Source organism: Bufo bufo (genome assembly GCF_905171765.1).
Source record: "Bufo bufo chromosome 2 unlocalized genomic scaffold, aBufBuf1.1 SUPER_2_unloc_4, whole genome shotgun sequence".
NCBI lineage: Eukaryota > Metazoa > Chordata > Amphibia > Anura > Bufonidae > Bufo > Bufo bufo.
Window position 1 is genome coordinate 21118 of NW_024399980.1, and position 19512 is coordinate 40629.

A 19512-nucleotide genomic window follows, 5' to 3' on the forward strand; every position below is an offset into this window, starting at 1 on the left:
TACCCTGTTGGCAGAGGTAGGGAATGAAAAATATGATAAAATAAAAAAATAAAAAACCTCTGCTCGTACTGGAATGGGCCCCCTCCCTTGCTGGGCCCCTGTGCAGGTAAACTAGCTGCACAGGCGGTATATCCGCACCTGGATCTTATAAGTACTGATAGATATTATATTCTGCAGTAACATAAGAAAGTTTATCTCGTGTCTTTTGTCTTCTGTGTGACTAGTGGCATGTAGGTCATCATTGTCTCCTATGTGGGAGAAGGAACGAGTAAGAAGCCCCTAAAAGCCCACCAAATAGTTGCCCATACCAGTCGAAATCCACATGTATTCTGCCTCACATTCTCTTCAGTTGGAAACCACGTGTTAGTTCACACACAGATGCAGATTTGAAATCCATATGATATAAGAAGGTATTGACATGTATCAGTAGTAAAGTCACAGCAAGTGGACTGGCAGTTCTTTCCTTGAAGACGCTTTGCTGGTCATCTAACTAGCTTTCTGAGAATAACTAAAAAAAAATCTGGTGACTCATGCTTCAGTCAGCCTCATCAGTTTATCATAATCACTACAAGGTCAGGGACTTCATAGAGGTAATGTGTTGACAGCATTTGTATGATGTGTGATTAAACTGCCTCGGGAGAAGTATTAGAATAGCATGGTAAGTGGCAAAATTAATGTCACACCCCTCTAATAAAGTCCTAGTGGTGATTATGATAAAGCAGATTAGGCAGATTGAAGCATGAGTCTCCAGTATTTAATGGTGGAGATTTTTTGTACAAGTTATTGTAACTGAGAAAGCCAGTTGGAAGACTAGTAAGGTGTTATCACGGCCTATGGTGTACGCCGTGGCAACATGTTGCAGTTGTAAAAGTGTCACGGGTTTTGCTGTGTGCGCGCCGTGACTTGCTGGCCACGCATGCTGTTGTCTGTGGCAACCTGTTGCCTTTTTGCTTGTGTGTGCAATTCCCCTTAAAGTAGTGTCTCCCTGCTGTGTGGTGTGTGTGGGGTTAATTCACTGGCTGGAGCAAAGTGGTGAGTTGGGTGTGGTCTCAAGTCTCTTTATATACTTTGGCCTTGAGACTGAGATCAAGTTTTGGTTTCTCTGCCTTGCATGAGAGATGTCTGCTCTGTGCATGGATGAGTTCTGAGGGCCATCCAAGTTTATATATTGATTATATAATCAGAACATATAAACACCAAGATCTAGAAAACGAGTCAAAAGATCATGTATTCACAGCATTCGCTGTTCCTAGAACTTTGGGGTACAAGTTATGCCTTTATATCATACGTGTAATAGGTGACAGTCACATCTACCAGTCTTCCAAATGGGTCTGACACCGGCTTGGATTTTGTTTTTCTAAACCCCAATTTCAGGTAGAGCTTATGAGCCGCATGTTGTATGGTCGAGGTATTTAAAGTCACGTGTTCATATCCACGTTGATGGGCATAGTCAATGACGTGCATGCAAAGCCTTCTAGCAATCCCTTTGTGCCGGTGCTCCTTGGCCACAGACAGTCGTCTCAGTTCCACTTCATGGGGAGATCCTTGGACAGGTTTGACACCAACCATACCAACAACCCGACCATTGACTTCTGCCACCCAAAAGCAGGAGTTCTGCCCAGACATGTAGGACTCTTCTATGTTCTGTAAGTCCAACTTGTGGGCCTTCTTTATAATCTTATGAAAGACAAATTCAAGAAGAAGGCGAGCTCCAGCCAAAAGGGCCACCACACCCAACGAAGACACAAGGAAAGAGCTGAAGACCAAGTAGAAGGTGATAAACGAAACAAGGATAATCACATGAACCTGATGAAGCCCCAGCAGATACATGCTGGTACTGGGGAGGTAGTCCATTATCCCCTGGGCAAATATCTCAAGTACGACGTCATAGTCTCTGTTCTTGTAAGTTCTTATCAAGACGTTCGCCATCGTCTGTAATAATGTATAAGACACAGAACAGTCAGTACAAGGAACTTGATAATTCAGGGGAAACAAGAAGGATTTAATTGATTGACCTGAAGAGATGAGTCCTATCTGACAGAAAAAATGTGGATATACATATGAGAGCAGAGCCTGGGGTCAATCATTAACTGTGGTCAGGACGTTCGCGCACATTACAGGGGCCGTTCATAATCTTGGTTGTGATAATGAGGCTTCTATCATCTCTAATCTCACACATGAGCAAAGTCTGTACAAGTCCTACCACAACTCAGTATGAAGAACTCCCACTACATATAGTCTATAACATTATTACTTACCGATTCACTTTTTTATATGTATGTGTCTGTAATAACCCTTCCTCCATCCCCAAAGCTTTATACTGCAGCTCTTCTCTAATTAAAGGGGTTGTCCAGCTTTCTTGAGCTGTTTTTCAAACCCCTCAACGTGGCTGGTCCGCAGTGGTGAGGATACTTGCCTGATCCCCACTGCTGGATTCCAGCTCTATCGCTCCCCATTTTGTGCTGCTGGTCCATAGCTACCCGTGTCAACATTCAGTTTGATACAGGTCACATGACCTCTGCGTTTCACCCATGTGTCACATGACCCGTGTCAAACAGGATGTTGATGCGGGTAGCTTTGGGACGAATGGTGCACAAGGGGAAGCAATGGAGCTGGAGGCAAGATGTGGGGATCAGGTAATGTCACGGTGGGAAGTGGGGGGAAACCCCCATCATACAATGTCAGGTATAATGAGGAAGCAGCTAGGCCAGGATACCAGAATCATGGAGCAGGTCACCTCCTAAAGAGTCCCTAATCCTCGCCCTAACTAATTACCGTATGAGCGGACCTGGATGGTAGGACGGCTCATACCAGGATACCTAGGACCCTAAGTCGCCCTGATAATCCCTCACATAGGAGCAGGGGAGAGACGACCTGTTCTTCCACGTCTCGGATGAACAGGAGTCTCAACCGGCCTAGTTGCAGAGAAATGGCGAGTGGAACAGCAGGTAAGTTTCCAGTGGCGGGGATAACCACTGAACCTAGAACCCAGGAAGGCATGGTAACTTACCCCTGGCAGCTGCTGGACGACAAAACAGAAGACCACACCAAGGTAAACTGGAACCCATAAAAACATACTGCAATCCAAACACCAAACAGATGCAGTATGTACTGACACACAGGAACCAGCACTCCAGCAACAGCTCACAGACTTGACATTTGGTTCACCCCTCCGGTAAACCATGAGACCCCCTTCCGGAGGCCACGACAGACAAACAGGGGAACATCTAGCATCCATGCCGGACAGAATAATACACCAAACACTGAATAACAACTAGACGAACAACCACCCCAGAACATATACCCACACCAAACATAACCACAGGTAAGGTAGGGAAAATGGAGGAGACATAAGGAAGACATCGCTGGAGACATCGGGATAACATAGATGACCACAAGGGTGGCCCTCACTGGACAGATGGAACACCCTGAACTGGATCAGAGCTCCAGCACCAACCACAGCTGAAGTACAACTGACTCCAGCCAGGAAACCACAGAAGATATAAGCCAAGTGACCACACCCAGTCAGGGAGTTAACCCTTACAGCACCAGACAGAGGGAGGCTACAACTTAAAGGGGAAGTGCACACACAAGCATTCTAAACCACATGTTACCACCGGCAACAGCATGCGTGGCAACCATGTCACGGCAATCACCCAGAAGGCCGAGACACTGCCACCGCATGCTCTCACAGCAACACGCTGCCGCAGGCAACCGCAAGTGTGGCAACAGTGTCACAGCGTACACCATAGGCCGTGACAGGTAAGTATGCCCACCTCCGCAGCTCTGGCCATGCTGGGAGGCTCTATTACAGCAAAGACAGAATAATTATAAACTACAAATAACCAAAGATTATCAGGAACCAGTGGGATATGGACTGTGGGGAGGAGCCTCAAAATGTGGGAGGGACCACGCTAAGGAGGAGGAGCCTGACTAAGGGGAGGACCAAATAAGTAGGGGGCTTTCTAACAGCAGTTCTTGTCACTACCATTACTGCTCTTCCAGGATGGTCTAGCTTTCCTCGAGCCCTGAAAGGAGGAGACTGTGGCTATCATGTATCTTATATAATACATAGTGTCAGGAGCCTGGAAAGATGGGTGACAACCACTGGGGAGGAGGTGTTGTGGCAGCCCTTCTGTTGTCCCCCAGCCTTTTCAGAAATAATTACGAGGAGGACTGTGTCCTTCATGGCCGGCAGCCCACATCAGAGGGGTAGAGTCCGGTCCGGAGTGTGGGGGGGGTTGTGAGACCGACCTGCGGTGGAGGTGACGTCTTCTCCCGACTCGTCCTGCAGACAATGAGCAGTCACGGTGCGTTCCTTATCATAGTGACCTCTAGAACCTTCCTGACTCCACCTCCACAGCAGAAGGCTCCAGTATAATGTCATCGATGGAGGTGAAGGGTTAATTTCCAACACGTGGGACAGTGGAAAAAGTGAGGGGAGTAGTGGTGGCTTTTACCCCCTTAACCCAAACCACCAGGTACATATTCCCCTCAGGTATCCAGGACAATATTTACACCAGCCTCAGATATCCTGCGAGCTGACATGACACAATCACAGTGGTGAGCACCTTCATGCAACTTTGAGACACCATGTGGGCGTCTGACCCAATCAGAAGATCCATCTAGGAAAAAAACTTCTAAAAATGTGTTCAAAACCGAACACAAAGTACCAACATGAGAGGCAGTAAGAGAAGAAACAGTGAATAGAAAAGACATTAAAGGGGCTGTCTCATGACAATAGGACAGGAAATAAGTGCATGATCAGTGGGGATCTGACCGCTGGGGCCCCCACCAATCACAAAGGCCCATGCTCTCTGTTCGAATGGAGCGGTGTATGTCTGTCACTCCATGTGGGACTGGTGGAGATAGTTGGGTACAAGTGGACAGGGGGCAAGTTGTTAAAATGGCTGTCATATTACATATGGAAATCACTCAATTGTGTAGCGTCCGCAGTAGAGCGTCCACAGTAGAGGATCCGCCGGAGAACATTTGCAGTAGAGTGTCCTCAGTAGAGTGTCTGTAGTAGAGCGTCCGCAGTAGAGTCTCCTCAGTAGAATGTCTGCAGTAGTGTGTCCGCATAGAGTGTCCTGAGTAGAGCATCCGCAGTAGAGCGTCCTCAATAGAGGGTCCACAGTAGAGTGTCTGCAGTAGAGCGTCCACAGTAGAGTCCTCAGTAGTGCGTCCGCAATAGAGCATCCGCAGTAGAGCGTTCTCAATAGAGTGTCCACAGTAGAGTGTCCGCAGTAGAGTGTCCACAGTAGAGCATCCTCAGTAGAGTGTCCACAGTAGAGCATCCGCAATAGAGCATCCGCAGTACAGCCTCCTCAATAGAGTGTCCACAGTAGAGTGTCCGCAGTAGAGTGTCCACAGTAAAGCATCCGCAGTAGAGTGTCCACAGTAGAGCATCCGCAGTAGTGTGTCTGCAGTAGAGCGTCCTCAGTAGTGTGTCTGCAGTAGAGCGTCCACAGTAGTGTGTCTTCAGTAGAGCGTCCACAGTAGCACTTCAGGACTTCAAATGTCTTGTAGAACTTCAGTTCCTGAGCAATGACCCCAGATAACATCTACACGGAGGGGACTACTTACAGCCACACATAAAAGTAATCAGTATACAGCTTGTGTGCAGCCTGTGCCATGCTGGTAGTCACCTGTAGGTGTCACCGTTGTGAAGAAGTTTCTTCCCAGGACACAATATTTTCCAGGACAGCATGAAGAATAAAACCATCACATCAAAGACGCTCCTGAATACAGAAACATTAAATCTGACTTTGTAAAAGTTGCAAAAGGTGAATTACAAGCCAACAGTTAAAGTCTTCGTTAGGGAGGAGAGCCCCTTTAAATCACTGAACTTCTTAATGGAACTGATATGAGACAGAGACCAGAGTTGGTTACTGGAACCTTGTATCATGAAAATAGTACTGACGAATCAGACAACAAGCCAGTGTCTCAGGCCTTCTCCACTCCACCCCAAGACCCCGACCTGAAGCCATCAGTGGGGTGCACCAGTTTCTTCTCCACTGGAAGCTGCTGACCCTCAGACCGTCTTCCAGATCGAAGTCTTAAACTGGCCATAAACATAAGATATCTGCAATCTAACAGGAGTCCATCAATGAGTCTCCTCAGGGGAAACAATGATCCCTGTAGGGGAATCAACAAGTTTCTCAGGTCATAAGCTTTGTTCCATTGGAGCTTTAGAAGTATCCCGCAGGGGGAGTGCTGGCATAATGAGGATGGGAGTGGTAGTGGTGGCACGGAGTGTTAAAAGTTGCTCACGGTGGCTGTCCTCACACTGGCACTCCCTGGGCATTGGATGGAGACAATAAATGGGCTTGTAGATTGCAATAAAATTTACTAAAATTGATGTTGAGGGTTGTAATATAAGTAGCAGCAAAGGCACAGTTCAGAGATATTTTATGTGGCGAAACCAACCTCGCCACTGGGTTTCGGAGGGGCCTGGCTACCAGCCTCTTGAATCAGGATTATGGCCCATACTAACTTTAAAGGAGCAGACAGACCGGCCGCACAGCTTAAATCTGTCTTTGCAATTGTATTTTGTTATGTGAGGGTACCCAGATAGCTAATTGTATTGTATTTGTGTATTCTGAGTGCCATTCACCTAATGATATGCACTCAGACTTGAGCTATCTGGGAATATGTTAAATGTCTGTTTGCTGTGGGGGTGTGACATTGTGTGTTTGGGTGGTGATTCCTGTCCTGTTTTCCCCACATGTGTATTGGCGATTTCCCTTTGTCCTGAGAGATAATTGAATTACTTCTCGGGTGTCTCCAGGGCAGAGAGGAGGAAACCATGATGCATTGTGGGGATGTATTGTGTCTGTCTATCCTGCAGTGCTGCATATCTGTCCTGTGTCACAGTCTTCATTCTGGTCCCCTAGGGGCGTGTCCACCAGATGGGGACCTGCATAAATACGGGCGGGTAGCCCTCAATAAAGTGTTCCTGTTTTACCCTTTATCATGTTGAGGCTGATGTTTGGGTAACTGATCGACGCTGGGGATTGCTATACGCTGGGAGATTTGCTATACTCCACCGGCTATAACTACTAGCTCTTTTAAGAGCTGTTCCTGCTCTCTGGTTTTAGGAGAGGTTCACCCACTGGAGCCTGGAGCCTTGTCGTAGGTCCAGGGTGGGTAGGAGACGGTGAGACCTCAACCAAGCTTTGGCGGTTCGTGGGGTCTGCAGTGCGTACGGTGTCAAGTGGAGTGCTTGGAGTCCTCGGAAAGCACTAGGAGCATCCATTCAACGGAGGTACCCGGTCGGGGTGCTAGGAGATCCGTTACATTTGGTGGCAGTAGTGGGATGGCGTCCTAGTATGAGGAGAAGCAGCTCGGAGACACCGTTCGTGGATTTACTAAATTGAGGGCAACGCTAGTATCCGTACAGCGCCCCTGGCTACAGCAGGATGGAATCGGCTAGTCTTCGGACAGCATTCTATGACGAGGAGGAGGAGGCAGCCGCAGACTACAGGGATGCAGACAGAAAGGAAGTCTGGTATGATGCCCTGGAAAATGCCCAGCGGCAGCGAGGTGAGAGTCTCCTCAGTTATGAGCAGCGGCTACAGAAGCGTGTGGCGATTCGGATGGGTCTTTTGGGAGAGCAGCCCCTGGATGACTGGGTAACAGAGCTCCAGAACCTGGTATGTAAGGAGCTTTGGTTAGAGGACGCTTACCAGGCCCTAAGGTGGCATGTCATTCAACATTCCCCCTGGATAGCTGAGCACGACAGACCCGAGGGTGAGGAGTTTGATGGACCGGGGTTACTATGGGATGCCTTGGAGGAGGACATTGATCTTGGCAGCACAGAGGAGTCTAGGTTTTGGGATATCTACGACTACCGGATGGGCATGCATGTTTATGCTGACGGAAGGGAGGTGAGCAAAGACATGACCCACCTGGTAACAAGGGAGTGGGAGCTGGAGCAGACCTACCAACACCTGCTCAGCTCCATTAATCCCCAACCTACTTGACAAGCAGAGCCAGATCTGCCCCACTACAACTGGGAAGACTTGCCGGCGATAACCCCTGCTTCCCTACCAACTCCCAAAGTAGGGAACTTCATAGACTGGTTCTGGGAAGACCTCCCGATGGCAGGTGGAGATGGGACCGAGGTCTCTCCACCGGCCCTACAGAGATGCTGGACGGCTGGTTCAGATCCCCCACCAACCCTGCAGGAATGCCAGGAAGAGGAGGTAAGCGATTCCTCCTCTCCACAGCCGATCTGCAACAAGGTCCTGGGGATAGGATTCCCTGACCACATCCCAGTAGAAGAGCTGGCATCTGGGCAGAGCACAGTCAGCCTCTGCCCTCCCCTATCCTCTCCTCCAGAGCCGGACATCCCACAGGCTACCCCAGCGGAAGAGCTGGCATCTGGGTAGAGCGCAGTTGGCCTCTGCCCTCCCCTATCCTCTTATCCAGAGCCTGACTCCCCACAGGCTACCCCAGCAGAAGAGCTGGCATCTGGGCAGAGCGCAGTCAGCCTCTTCCCTCCCCTATCCTTTTCTCCCGAGCCGGACATCCCACAGGCTACCCCAGTGGAAATGCTGGCATCTGGGCAGAGCGTAGTTGGCCTCTGCCCTCCTCTATCCTCTAATCCAGAGCCTGACTCCCCACAGGCTACCCCAGCAGAAGAGCTGGCATCTGGGCAGAGCGCAGTCAGCCTCTGCCCTCCTCTATCCTCTTATCCAGAGCCTGACTCCCCACAGGCTACCCCAGAGGAAGAGCTGGCATCTGGGCAGAGCGCAGTTGGCCTCTGCCCTCCTCTATCCTCTTCTCCAGAGGCTGACTTTCCACAGGCTACCCCAGTGGAAGCGCTGGCATCTGGGCAGAGCGCAGTCGGCCTCTGCCCTCCCCTATCCTCTTCTCCAGAGCCGGACTTCCCACAGGCTACCCCAGCGGAAGAGCTGGCATCGGGGCAGAGCGCAGTCGGCCTCTGCCCACCAAGTACGTACAGCTCCAAGCTAGAGAGCAACAAGGAAGCAAGGAGTAGCAGATGCCCCCTCAACAGCTGGGGACATACAGAACAGAGCCAAGCCCCAAAATTCAACAGGTCCAGTATTGGGTTGTGGGTGGACTGCCAGCCTAACTCAGATACCGACCGGCATGAGGTCAGGTATCTGGTTAGTCTTCCCTGGGAGGGGGAGATATGTGGCGAAACCAACCTCGCCACTGGGTTTCGGAGGGGCCTGGATACCAGCCTCTTGCCTCAGGATTATGGCCCATACTAACTTTAAAGGAGCAGACAGACCGGCCGCACAGCTTAAATCTGTCTTTGCAATTGTATTTTGTTATGTGAGGGTACCCAGATAGCTAATTGTATTGTATTTGTGTATTCTGAGTGCCATTCACCTAATGATATGCACTCAGACTTGAGCTATCTGGGAATATGTTAAATGTCTGTTTGCTGTGGGGGTGTGACATTGTGTGTTTGGGTGGTGATTCCTGTCTTGTTGTCCCCACATGTGTATTGGCGATTTACCTTTTTCCTGAGAGATAATTGAATTACTCCTCGGGTGTCTCCAGGGCAGAGAGGAGGAAACCATGATGCATTGTGGGGATGTATTGTGTCTGTCTATCCGGCAGTGCTGCATATCTGTCCTGTGTCACAGTCTTCATTCTGGTCCCCTAGGGGCGTGTCCACCAGATGGGGACCTGCATAAATACGGGCGGGTAGCCCTCAATAACGTGTTCCTATTTTACCCTTTATCATGTTGAGGCTGATGTTTGGGTAACTGATCGACGCTGGGGATTCCTATACGCTGGGAGATTTGCTATACTCCCCTAGCTATAACTACTAGCTCTTTTAAGAGCTGTTCCTGCTCTCTGGTTTTAGGAGAGGTTCACCCACTGGAGCCTGGAGCCTTGTCGTAGGTCCAGGGTGGGTAGGAGACGGTGAGACCTCAACCGAGCTTCGGCAGTTCGTGGGGTCTGCAGTGCGTACGGTATCAAGTGGAGTGCTTGGAGTCCTCGGAAAGCACTAGGAGCATCCATTCAACGGAGGTACCCGGTCGGGGTGCTAGGAGATCCGTTACATTTTAAAAATCCTTTTCCTCAATGGTGTTGCATAGGTAGCGCGTCTGTTGGTGTTAGTAGACGCCTCGCTCTCTTATACACTTTTCCGTCTCTCCGAGTAACTAGGAGAGACGGAACAGTACAGACCAAAAGTTTGGACACACCTTCTCATTCAAAGAGTTTTCTTTATTTTCATGACTATGAAGGCATCAAAACTATGAATTAACACATGTGGAATTATATACATAACAAACAAGTGTGAAACAACTGAAAATATGTCATATTCTAGGTTCTTCAAAGTAGCCACCTTTTGCTTTGATTACTGCTTTGCACACTCTTGGCATTCTCTTGATGAGCTTCAAGAGGTAGTCCCCTGAAATGGTCTTCCAACAGTCTTGAAGGAGTTCCCAGAGATGCTTAGCACTTGTTGGCCCTTTTGCCTTCACTCTGCGGTCCAGCTCACCCCAAACCATCTCGATTGGGTTCAGGTCCGGTGACTGTGGAGGCCAGGTCATCTGGCGCAGCACCCCATCACTCTCCTTCATGGTCAAATAGCCCTTACTTTCAAAGTTTTCCCAATTTTTCGGCTGACTGACTGACCTTCATTTCTTAAAGTAATGATGGCCACTCGTTTTTCTTTACTTAGCTGCTTTTTTCATGCCATAATACAAATTCTAACAGTCTATTCAGTAGGACTATCAGCTGTGTATCCACCTGACTTCTCCTCAACGCAACTGATGGTCCCAACCCCATTTATAAGGCAAGAAATCCCACTTATTAAACCTGACAGGGCACACCTGTGAGGTGAAAACCATTTCAGGGGACTACCTCTTGAAGCTTATCAAGAGAATGCCAAGAGTGTGCAAAGCAGTAATCAAAGCAAAAGGTGGCTACTTTGAAGAACCTAGAATATGACATATTTTCAGTTGTTTCACACTTGTTTGTTATGTATATAATTCCACATGTGTTAATTCATAGTTTTGATGCCTTCAGTGTGAATCTACAATTTTCATAGTCATGAAAATAAAGAAAACTCTTTGAATGAGAAGGTGTGTCAAACTTTTGGTCTGTACTGTAAATCCATTCTTACTGGTTCTTCCTGCAGTTCCCGAGATGAGGGTGGAGATTTTAGATATGGATGGCCAGTCTGTCTCCAAGTCTCACAGCAGTAAAGTCTGAATGTCATAAATGAGCAGTATCTTACTGACATGATTGTAAACCTTCTGAAGATATCTCTTCTCCTTCTCTCGGGGTAGTTACTCTTCTCCAGTTCCAGGACTGGTGTTTTCCTGGGAAAGGCTTTGCTTCTTATAGGCCTAGTCATCAGGAGCCCTCCCTCACAGGTCTGGCTCCTAGCTTTGCTTATCTAAATATACTTTATCATACACAAGCGATCTGCAGTGGATGAAGGCGGTGGGCAGCCAGGGAAGCAGCTACACGGTTACATGACTGACGCTATCTACATTCCTACGGAGGTGGAGACTGCCAGGACCAATGCTTACACAGACAGGAGAGGGGCCTCGAAATAAAGAGCTGGGGAAACCACTGAGACGATATACAGTGGAAAGTTCAACAGAAAGAGCACAACCCCTCTACCTGTTATATTTAGCCGCCAGCGCTGATCACCCTCCCTAATCCCGTATTATGCATATAAATAAGGCAAAATTTACACCGGCATCGACGGCTCCGCTGCATCACAGATCTGTCAAAAAGCCAGGACAATAGGGCAGTAGTTGGGACCACTGCAGGCCAGACATGCCTCCTGCTGCCATCCTCTGGGCAGGCCACCGGGCTTGCTCTGCCCCTCTGCGCAGACTGTGACCTGCTTTCCAGGTAGGCTTTCCTCCTGTGTCTATAGGTCAGACACGTAGGCCCTTGAGGAGAAAGAAGGATCAGGCATGCCTACAGGCACAGGAGGACGGGCCAAGCTGTCAAGCAGGCCGAAGTCTGAGCAGGTGGGTAGAGTGAGCCCAGTGGTCAGAGCCCCCCAGGGGATGTAAGAGGTAATCTGTATGTAAGAGGAGAGTCCCTAGATTGGCACCCACCTTTACGAGTCTTTCATCTTCTGCATCTCCTGATCCTGAACCTATGCCACTGGACATGGTCCAATTATCTGAGGAGGAAAGTCTGCATAGACACAGTAAGACTTATTGCTTGTATTGCAGAGCCAAAGTACACTATTTGCACACCTGCCCTCTCAAGACAGGAAACTCCAGAACCTAGGATCAGTCGGGGAGATGACCCAGGGTGAAGACAAGCTCTCTCCAAACTTATCACTTCCTGTGTCCTATGGTGAGATTTGGTTTTCTGTGTAGGCTTTCCTGGACTCTAGCTTATCAGCATTAGCGTGACTGTGTAAAGGGAAGTGCTGTTTACAGTGCTTTGAAAAGGTATTCATACCCCTTGAACTTTTCCCATATTTTTTTACGTTACACCCACAAACTTGCATTTTATCAGAATTTTATCTGATCGACCAACACAAAGTACAAGTCTGTGTGAAAAGAAAATGATACATGGTTTTCAAAATGTTTAATAAATAAATAATCTGGACAGTGTGGCGTGTATATGTATTCAGGCCCCCTGAGTCAATACTTTGTAGGACCACCTTTTACTGCAACTACAGCTGCAGGTCTTTTGGGGTACGTCTCCACCGGCATTGTACATCCAGAAGCTGAAATCTTTGCCCATTCTTTTTTGCAGAAGAGCTCGCGCTCAGTCAGATTGGATGGAGAGCGTCTGTGAAGAGCAATTTTCCAGTCTTGCCACAGATTCTCATTCGGATTTTGGTCTGGACTGTGACTGGGCCGTTCTAACACATGAAGATGCTTTGATCTAAACCATTCCATAGCTTTGGCTGGATGTTGAGGGTTGTTGTACTGCTGGAAGATGACCTCTGCCCAACTCTCAAGTCTTTTGCAGCCTCTACCAGGCTTTCCTCTAGGATTATCCTGCATTTAGCTCCATCCATCCTCCCATCTACTCTGACCAGCTTCCCTGTCCGTGCTGAAAGCATCCCCGCAGCATGGTGCTGCCACCACCATGTATCATGGTGGGGATGGTGTGTGCAGGGTTAGGTTTCCGCCACGCATAGCATTTTGCATTTAGGCCAAAAAGTTCACCTTTGGTCTCATCTGACCAGATCACCTTTTTCTATATATTTGCTGTGTCCTCTACATGGCTTGTGGTAAACTGCAAATGGGACTTCTTATGGCTTACTTTCAGAAATGTCTTTCTTCTTGCCACTGTTCCATAAAGGCCAGATTTTTTTAGTAGATGACTAATAATTGTCCTGTGGACAGATTCTCCCACCTTAGCTGTGGGTCTCTGCAGCTCCTCCACAGTGACTATGGGCCTCTTGGCTGCTTCTCTAATTAGTGCTCTCCTTTTGGGTGGTCAGTTTAGGTGGATGGCCATGTCTTGGTAGGTTTGCAGTTGTGCCATACTTCTTCCATTTTCAGATGATTGATTGAACAGTGCTCCGTGAGATGTTCAGAACTTGGGATATTCTTTTATAACCTCACCCTGCTTTACACTTCTCCACAACTTTATCCCTGACCTGTCTGGTGTGTTCTTTGATTTTCTTGATGTTTCATCACCAATGTTTTCTAAGAAACCTATGAGGCCTTCACAGAACAGCTGGAGTTATACTTAGAAGACATTACACACAGATGGACTCTATTTACTAATGAGGTGACTTCTGAAGGTGATTGATCACACTGGATTTTATTTAGGGGTATCAGAGTACAGGGGCTGAATACAAATACATGCCACACTTTGCCAATCATTACAGACAATTAATTCCTCACTTTTCCACTTTACTGCCCCTATTTTTGCCCTTAACTGGAACAGGGTGAATGCCAAAGTGTGGTGTCCTAAAGCTGCATGGGCTTTCCGGTCTCCCAAGCAAGCCTTCTCCTGTGGAACAATACTTCATGTAATGTAACGTGAATTCAAAAGTTTAAGAATGAATAAGCTTATGCAGGCCAAGTGAATAAATATATTTACTAAGTGTGATTACATATAAGAATAATAAAAAGTAAATTATCACTAGTCTAAATATGCAATATTATGGGGTGAGACTCCGTTGATAATGCTACAACACATGGCTGTCTACCACGTTATAGCACATGGCCGACAACCCAGGGTGTAGAAGAGATAGGGCAAATCAATACTTACATCCTACCTAGAATGAAGTTCTAGGTGGAGTCCCCCGAATGTATGTGGGTCACACGTTTAAACCTTTTAACCCCTCCTCCAGTGTGCAGCACACGTGTGTCTTCACTCAGGAATGTGGCATTATCAGCACAATGGGGGATGGGTACTACATTACAAGGCACATCATTACACAGAATCTACAGGTGAAACTAAAAAAATATGAATATTGTGCAAAAGTTCATTAATTTCAGTAATGCAACTTACTTAGAACATTCTGGACACAAGTTATGTCCTAATATCATACGTGTAATAGGTGGCACATCTGCCAGTCTTCTGATTGGACCTGTGACCGGCTTGGATTTAGCTTTCCTAAAGCCCACGTTCAGATAGAGATTATGAGCTGCATGTTGCATGTTTGATGTATTTCAAGTCACACGTTCATATCCACATTGACGGCCAAAGTCAATGACGTGTGTGCAAAGCCTTCTAGCAATCCCCTTGTGCCGATACTCCTTGGCCACAGACAGTCATCTCAGTTCTATGTCATGAGGAGATCCTTGGACAGGCTTAACACCAACCATACCAACAACCCGACCATTGACTTCTGCCACCCAAAAGCAGGAGTTCTGGCCAGACATGTAGGACTCATCAATGTACTGTAAGGGCTCATGCACACGACAGTATGTATTTTACGGTCTGCAATAAACTGAACCACAAAAAATACGAATGACATCCGTGTGCATTCTGTATTTTGCAGAATGGAACAGCTGGCCCTTCATAGAACAGTACTATCCTCGTCCGTAATGCAGACAATAATAGGACATGTTCTATTTTTTTGCAGAACGGAAATACGGACATATGGAAACGGAATGCACACAGAGTAACTTCGTTTTTTTTTGCAGACCCATTGAAATAAATGGTTCCGCATACAGCCCGCAAAAAAAACCTGAATTGACACGGAAAGAAAATACGTTCATGTGCATGAGCCCTAAGTCTGACTTGTGGGCCTTCTTCATAATCTGAAAGACTAATACAAGAAGAAGGCAAGCTCCGGTCAACCACACCCAACAAAGATACAAGGAAGGACCTGAAGACCAAGCAGAAGGTGACGAACAGCACAAGGATAGTTGTGTGAACCCGACAAAGCCTCAGCCGGTACTGGGAAGGTTGTCCATGATTCCCCGGGCAACATCATAGTCTCTGTTGTGGTAAGTTCTTATCAAGATGTCCACCATCGTCTGTAATGACACAGAACAGTCAATATTTGCACCCAGTGATCCCCAACCATGTAGTGCATAGGCACCAATGCCAGAGATGGGGCAGTGGTCAGCAGCGCGCAGTGGGGGGCGCGACTGGTGGAGAAAACTGAGCGTAGCGATGGCAATGCCCCACTTGCATCAATAAGCTTATTTACATAACAAATGTGAATCCCCCCCCCCCACTTAGTGCTTCTGGCCTGTATTATAATGCCTCTCCCATAGTTCCCCATGTATTATAATGCCCCCACTTGTATGCCCCCTGCATCATAATGCCCCCACTTGTATGCCCTCTGCATCATAATGCCCTGTCTTATAATTTCTTCTTGTAGTGCTCCCTGTTTTATAATGCCCCCACTGTAGTGCCCCTTGTATTTTAATACCCCCTGTAATATAATAGCTCCAGTAGTGTCCGTCCAGCATTATGATGTCCCTTCTCTGGTACTCGCTCCATTATAATTTCTCTCCTGTTGTGCTTTGGCCTGTATTATAATGCCTCTCCCATAGTTCCCCATGTATTATAATGCCCCCACTTGTATGCCCCCTGCATCATAATGCCCCCACTTGTATGCCCTCTGCATCATAATGCCCCCACTTGTATGCCCCCTGCATCATAATGCCCTGTGTTATAATTTCTTCTTGTAGTGCTCCCTGTTTTATAATGCCCCCACTTGTATGCCCCCTGCATCATAATGCCCCCACTTGTATGCCCCCTGCATCATAATGCCCCCACTTGTATGCCCCCTGCTTAATAATGCCCCCACTTGTATGCCCCCTGCATCATAATGCCCTGTGTTATAATTTCTTCTTGTAGTGCTCCCTGTTTTATAATGCCCCCACTGTAGTGCCCCTTGTATTTTAATACCCCCTGTAATATAATAGCTCCAGTAGTGTCCGTCCAGCATTATGATGTCCCTCCTCTGGTACTCGCTCCATTATAATTTCTCTCCTGTTGTGCTTTGGCCTGTATTATAATGGCAATACAGTCGAAGACTGAGGCGGCTACAAGAGCTAATTGCTGTTCATGATGGGAGAGATCGATGCAGCAGAAAGGACACATCCCCAGTTGGGATAGGGATATAGCAGCAGCAGAAAGGACACAGACCCTGAGCTGTCAGTCCGAAATAAATCTAGCAGAGAAAATGGAGCAGTGAATGGAGATCTCTGGATCTGTGTGAGGTGCAGGGCCGGTTGTAGCTTTGTTAGACGGAGATTGTCATATCCTATGTGATGTCTAACATTCATTTTTACCCCGGTAAGGGGTGAAATCTGTGGTTTAAATCCACAGCACTTCCACAACATAATAGGCACGCAGCAGATTTGAAATCCACAGCATGCTGTTTTTTTCTGCAGATTTTTGACAGCGTCCTCCCCAGATACTCCAAAAATGTTATTATTCAACCCATGACAGCGGTAGGTATACAAGGTAAAGTCATCATCTGACTGTGAGACTAGGCTTCACCGAGGGCATGATCACAAGACTGAGGGTGTCACACGCAAGGACTCATCACTACAACCACCGTGACTACAGCGTCCACCCGGACACACATTTTGACTACACGGTCCTCATCTGGAGATTTACGAGTGTTCACACCTGCGCTGCCGACACCGTCAAAAATCTCCATATGGGTCATATCTGATGGGAAACATAGCGCAGCATGCAGAGTTTTTCTTCTCGTCAGACTGATGGAACTGTGGAGTCCATCATATGACAAGAAACCAGAAATGGCCGTACATGTGACCTCAGCCAGACAAATTACATAAACATATCGGAGGTCATTAATCAAAGACCACCACCGTATTTCATAGTCCCTCTGCTGAATTTGCCGGGTCGATGGTCGCCCCCCACCACGCCCTAGTGGTGACAACAGCATAAATACACAAAATATGTCACATAGGCGTCCAAAAAGTCAAAAACAAGACTGAAAAACATGACTACACTGTAGTGTACGGTCATACATGGCACAGGATTACATACATACATTACACACATATATGACACAGGCTTACATACATGTAACACACACAGATACATGGGCAGTATGGTCCATCAGTCTACCAGACAAAAATTTTTACCCAAAAATTTCTATGGAATCTGCAGTGGAGGCCCCTCAACGGACCCCCTGAAGCAGATGTCAACAAGCCTGTACACAAGCACAGACGTATAGACACACACAGATTACACAAGCAGTCATACATATACACACACAGATTACACAAGCAGTCATACATATATACACACACAGATTACACAAGCAGTCATACATATATACACACAGATTACACAAGCAGTCATACATATACACACACAGATTACACAAGCAGTCATACATATATACACACACAGATTACACAAGCAGTCATACATATATACACACAGATTACACAAGCAGTCATACATATATACACACACACAGAATACACAATCGGGCATACATATATTACACACACATACACACACACAGAATTCACAAGCAGGCATGCATATATACACACAGATTACACAAGCAGTCATACATATATACACACACACACACACACACAGAATACACAATCGGGCATACATATATTACACACACATACACACACACACAGATTACACAAGCAGGCATACATATATACACACAGATTACACAAGCAGTCATACATATATACACACAGATTACACAAGCAGTCATACATATATACACACACAGATTACACAAGCAGTCATACATATATACACACAGATTACACAAGCAGTCATACATATATACACACACAGATTACACAAGCAGTCATACATATATACACACACAGAATACACAATCAGGCATACATATATTACACACACATACACTTGTATACACATAGATTACAAAGACACACCATAGGGAGAGGGTCATCAATCTTCTTCTTCATCTATGTCAGGACGGTCCATGCAAGGGGTGCACCACCAATGAGGCCAGGTGAGGCAACGAGGTACGGGCAAGAGAGGGCAGCCGAAAGGCCATGGGCAATGAGCGCTTTCATTGTGACAAAGGGGTTATGTAAAAAAATTGCCATGGGGGGGCAGTCTTTTTAAGTTTTCACCTCAGGCAGCAATAAGGCTATGAACACCACTGGGTCCATGATGGAGTAGTCTGTGGCAGCCCTGGGCGGATATCCTCTCCCAGTTCCTGTATATAGCATGTTACATAAGCATACGTACATATACACACACATATATTACACAGTTACACGCTCACCTTCTGTGCAGACTAGACTCCAGCGTAGGTCAATCCATAGAAGAGCTACACGGGAGGACATCTTCTCCTCAGCCCAGCAGTGCAGACTCTCTTCCCCCTTTCTCTGTTCCGACTGCCAATGTACCAGGACAGGTAAGAGGAGCTCAGCGGGGGAAGGGGGCGTTATTAAGGAAGCACTGGGGAGGCTCCTTAAGGGGGTTGTCTCACCTCCGTAATCCACTTTATATCCATTCCTTGGCCTCCAGTAAACATTTCTTGAATATACTTTCATTTTCAAATGTGGATGTAACTCCTGTAAATGTCATGTTTATAACCCCAAACTTTATGCTTGTTTTTAGGGGTTATGGCCACTGCTGTAAGGTCAGGAGTGGTGGCCGCGAAAGCGCAGTTATCATCTATCCTCCGGCTGCAGAGATGGCCGGGTTTCGTGGGAGCGAGCGCGCACAAACACTCGCGCATGTGCCTTCACTCCCGGCCCTGGCCACCTCGCATGGATTTTTATTTTATAGATCTGTCTGTATATAGGGTGGAGAGCAACTATGTCAGTGTGAGGAAGATGGATTATTATTTACTGGCAGCCCTGATTGTCATTTGATTCACCTTTTCGCATGTTCAGCAGTGTACATGCAAAATAAGTCCCCCCCTCAGCCATCTGAGTGTCAGCTGGCAAGGAAGTAAGCCCCAGGGGTCCAGGCTTCAAGGAGGCCCCAGGTGGAGAAGGTCACACCTCAATCAGCCAGTTTGGAGGCAAGCTAAATCCTGCAGGAAAACCCCCCAGCAGGAGGTATCAGCCCTTGCCAGGATCAAGGATACCTTTCAGACATGCTGGCACCTACATTTCATAAGGA

The 19512-nt window shown here is 47.2% G+C and overlaps 1 protein-coding gene across 2 annotated transcripts; it reads right to left on the reverse strand.

The window, feature by feature from the left end:
• Positions 1–1177: 1177 nt before the first annotated feature.
• On the reverse strand, positions 1178–19241 carry LOC120982822 (probable N-acetyltransferase camello). 2 transcript variants are annotated; one of them, XM_040413004.1, is made up of 2 exons: positions 18665–19241; positions 1178–1932 (listed from the first exon to the last, which is right to left on the reverse strand). In XM_040413004.1, exon 2 carries the CDS (start codon positions 1927–1929, stop codon positions 1270–1272), a length of 660 nt encoding a protein of 219 aa, XP_040268938.1. In that variant the 5' UTR covers positions 1930–1932; positions 18665–19241; the 3' UTR covers positions 1178–1269. The 2 variants fall into 2 exon arrangements, with proteins under 2 accessions (XP_040268938.1, XP_040268939.1); XM_040413005.1 differs by lacking the exon at positions 18665–19241 and adding an exon at positions 4255–4333.
• Positions 19242–19512: the final 271 nt, after the last annotated feature.

Coding starts and splice junctions, on each gene's coding strand:
- LOC120982822 (XM_040413004.1), bottom strand. CDS start 1,929: ATGGCGAACGTCTTGATAAGAACTTACAAGAACAGAGACTATGACGTC.